At 58.2% G+C, this 2804-nt stretch overlaps 1 protein-coding gene across 2 annotated transcripts; it reads left to right on the top strand.

The window, feature by feature from the left end:
- Nucleotides 1–930: 930 nt before the first annotated feature.
- On the top strand, nucleotides 931–2719 carry LOC119317939 (E3 ubiquitin-protein ligase ATL31-like). 2 transcript variants are annotated; one of them, XM_037592445.1, is made up of 2 exons: nucleotides 931–2409; nucleotides 2472–2719. In XM_037592445.1, the coding sequence occupies exons 1-2, from the start codon at nucleotides 1228–1230 to the stop codon at nucleotides 2490–2492; spliced, it is 1203 nt and encodes a 400-aa protein (XP_037448342.1). In that variant the 5' UTR covers nucleotides 931–1227; the 3' UTR covers nucleotides 2493–2719. The 2 variants fall into 2 exon arrangements, with proteins under 2 accessions (XP_037448342.1, XP_037448341.1); XM_037592444.1 differs by having other exon boundaries at nucleotides 933–2719.
- Nucleotides 2720–2804: the final 85 nt, after the last annotated feature.

The raw sequence follows: 2804 nt of genomic DNA, 5'->3' as shown, positions 1-2804 counted from the left end.
TGCTCATCTTCTTGACGAACAACGTCGATGATGGCATGCGAGGAAGGTCGGGCTCCATTGAGGATGACGTTGTTGCGATGAGTCCACGTGCACCAGAACATAGAATCACCCCTGTCTAGAGATCCCTCTTTTCATGTTGTACCGTAGCAAGGTTGGTCCACCAGTTTATGATCTCCGACGTCGCATCCGGAACACATGGAGCGAGGCGCCACCATCCAAGTATCTCGAACCAAGCCGATCGAGTCACCACATAGTTTAGGAGCATTGTCGGGCTCTTGATCGCAAAGCGGACACCGAGGAGGGTGCTGCAGGCCCCTGCTTTGCGAACAATCAACAGTCCGGTACCGGCTATTAGGAACCAACGACTTGAAGAATTTGGCATATATGGAGGAGCCCATGATCGCTAAGATACTTCTATGGCAACTTTTTTTTTCTGATTATAGATGGCAATTTTTTTTATGGGTATTATAGATGGCAACTTAATTGGTAATCATAACCTCATGGAGGGAAAGAAAGAGGAGGGTCAAAAACTCTCAGGCACGTATTTAGAAAAATGAGATTGCTAAATCTCGGTCAACTAAGACTTCTTAGTCGATACTATATCCATTAGATATTATGTGAAGATCTGTGTAAGAAAAATAAAAAAAAATTCTTTCTTCCTTTTTATATGTTTTGTCAGTTGAGATCTACCCACACCCTTCTAGAAAAAATCTCTCACGCACGTACCGGGCATGCTACTACGTAGGGAACAGCTGTTAACCGTTGATGTGATACGATACAAGCACTCTGCCGCTGGTCGACCACTTGATCTGCCACGTACGTGGCGCTCAGAGGAGTCCAAAAGTCCACACCGAACTGCCAGCCTGCTGCTCTTAAGAACACCTGGATGGTCGACAGTCCAAGTGCCAGATAACTCATATCTGGCCCGCGGCTCTCCTCTTCCTCCCGCCTGACCCGGCGCGACCCACGCGACGGCGACGTCCTCGGCCGCAAGCTCAACTCGCATGCACAGACGCGCCTACCTGGCTCTCCACACGCAGACGAGCTCAACACGGTGCAATTTTCTTCAACACGCGCGCTGGCTCCTCTGCTTCTGCCTCTATATAGCCCGAACTCCACAGTCGACGGACACTGCATGCGCGCCGAGAACATCCGCAGCCAGTCAGCTAGCTAGGTTCCCAGTTAGGCGCGGCGAGCTAGCGACGACGAGCCCCGGAGCCCGCCCACATGTCCCCCGGCGCGCGCTCCCGAAAGATGGAACACGCGCTGCTCGCCGCACTCCTGGCGTGCGCGCTCGCGTCGGCCGGTAGCGCGCAGCCGGCGGAGCCGGGGCAGGGGGGCTATGACAACGACGTGGCCGACCAGGAGATGCGCGTCAGCACGACCATGGTCGCGCTGCTGGCCGCCGTCGTCGCCGTGTTCTTCTTCATCCTCGCCTCCATCATCTACCTCCGCCACTGCACCGGCTACTCGTACCCCCACGCCCCGCGGCCGGACGACTCCCGCGGCTCCGGCCCCGGCGCCGGCTTCTCGAGCTTCATCGCCAGGCGGCAGCAGCGGCGGGCGGCGACGCGCGGGCTCGCCGCCGAGGTGGTCGAGGCGTTCCCCACCATGCGCTACGCGGAGGCCAAGGCGCTGCGCGTGGGGAGGAAGGCGGCGCCCCCGCTGGAGTGCGCGGTGTGCCTCAGCGAGTTCGAGGACGAGGACAGGCTCCGGCTGCTGCCCAAGTGCAGCCACGCCTTCCACCCGGACTGCATCGGCGAGTGGCTCGCCAGCCACGTCACCTGCCCGGTCTGCCGCCGCAACCTCGACCCTAGCAAGGACGGCGGCAGCGACGACGAGGCGAGTAAGCCCCCGGTGCCGGAAGCCAACAGCAGCTCCAGCGAAATCACCGTGGTACGCCACCACCAAGCAGACAGCGGCGCGCGACCAGCGGCCGTGGTCATCGACGTGGTGACGGAGGAGGAGGCCGAGCAGCGCAGGAAGGAGGCGATGGAGCTGCAGCGGATAGGGACCCAGCGGCGCGCGATGCGGTCGGGGTCGCGGCCGGCCGGGACGAAGGCCGCGAAGCTTGTCCGGTCGTACTCCGCCGGCCACTCCCTCGCCGTAGTCCGGCTCGACCGCGACCTGGAGCGGTTCACGCTGTGGCTGCCGGAGCACGTGCGCAGGGAGATGGTCGCCGCTGCCGGGGAGCAGAGCTCGCATCGTCGCGCGCAGAGAGCCGGCAGATGGCCATCGTTCCTAAGGTACACCAGGACGTTGTCGGGAAGGTTCTTCTCGACGCCGAGGAGAACGGAAAGCTCCGAGGGAGGGGAGGCGTCCTCGTCGTCGTCGACGAGGATTAGAGGGAAGCGCGTGGCCGCCGTCGATTTCCTCGAAGGTTCTCCTCTGGGCGGCGGCGTGTCTAATGCCAAGGTCGGCTCTGTGGCCGGCGATGTCGACAAGGCAGCTAGCCGGCAGGTTCGAACGTAGAAAAGAAACGGGACTTTTGAATCTACTAGAAGCGGTGTTCTTCCACGCATGCGGGGAATCTGTCTGTGCTATTAATCCAAGAAAGAGACTGTAATCACCGCATGCAGAATGCTCAAGAAGCCCTGTGGAGGCACCTGAATTATTTTTTTCTGCGTCAGTCTTATTTAATTTCCATATCTAGTCATCTTTTTTGTTTGAAAATTCCATAGTCATCTGATATATGACACTGAAGCTTGTGTTTTACTAACGAATTGGGACTGGATACAACCTGGTTCTTAAAAAAAAAAGGGACCGGATACACCCTCAATCCACTTGGAAATTGAAGTGCATAC

Source organism: Triticum dicoccoides, chromosome 6A (genome assembly GCF_002162155.2).
Source record: "Triticum dicoccoides isolate Atlit2015 ecotype Zavitan chromosome 6A, WEW_v2.0, whole genome shotgun sequence".
Taxonomy (NCBI): domain Eukaryota; kingdom Viridiplantae; phylum Streptophyta; class Magnoliopsida; order Poales; family Poaceae; genus Triticum; species Triticum dicoccoides.
This window is presented reverse-complemented; position numbering and strand designations above follow the sequence as displayed.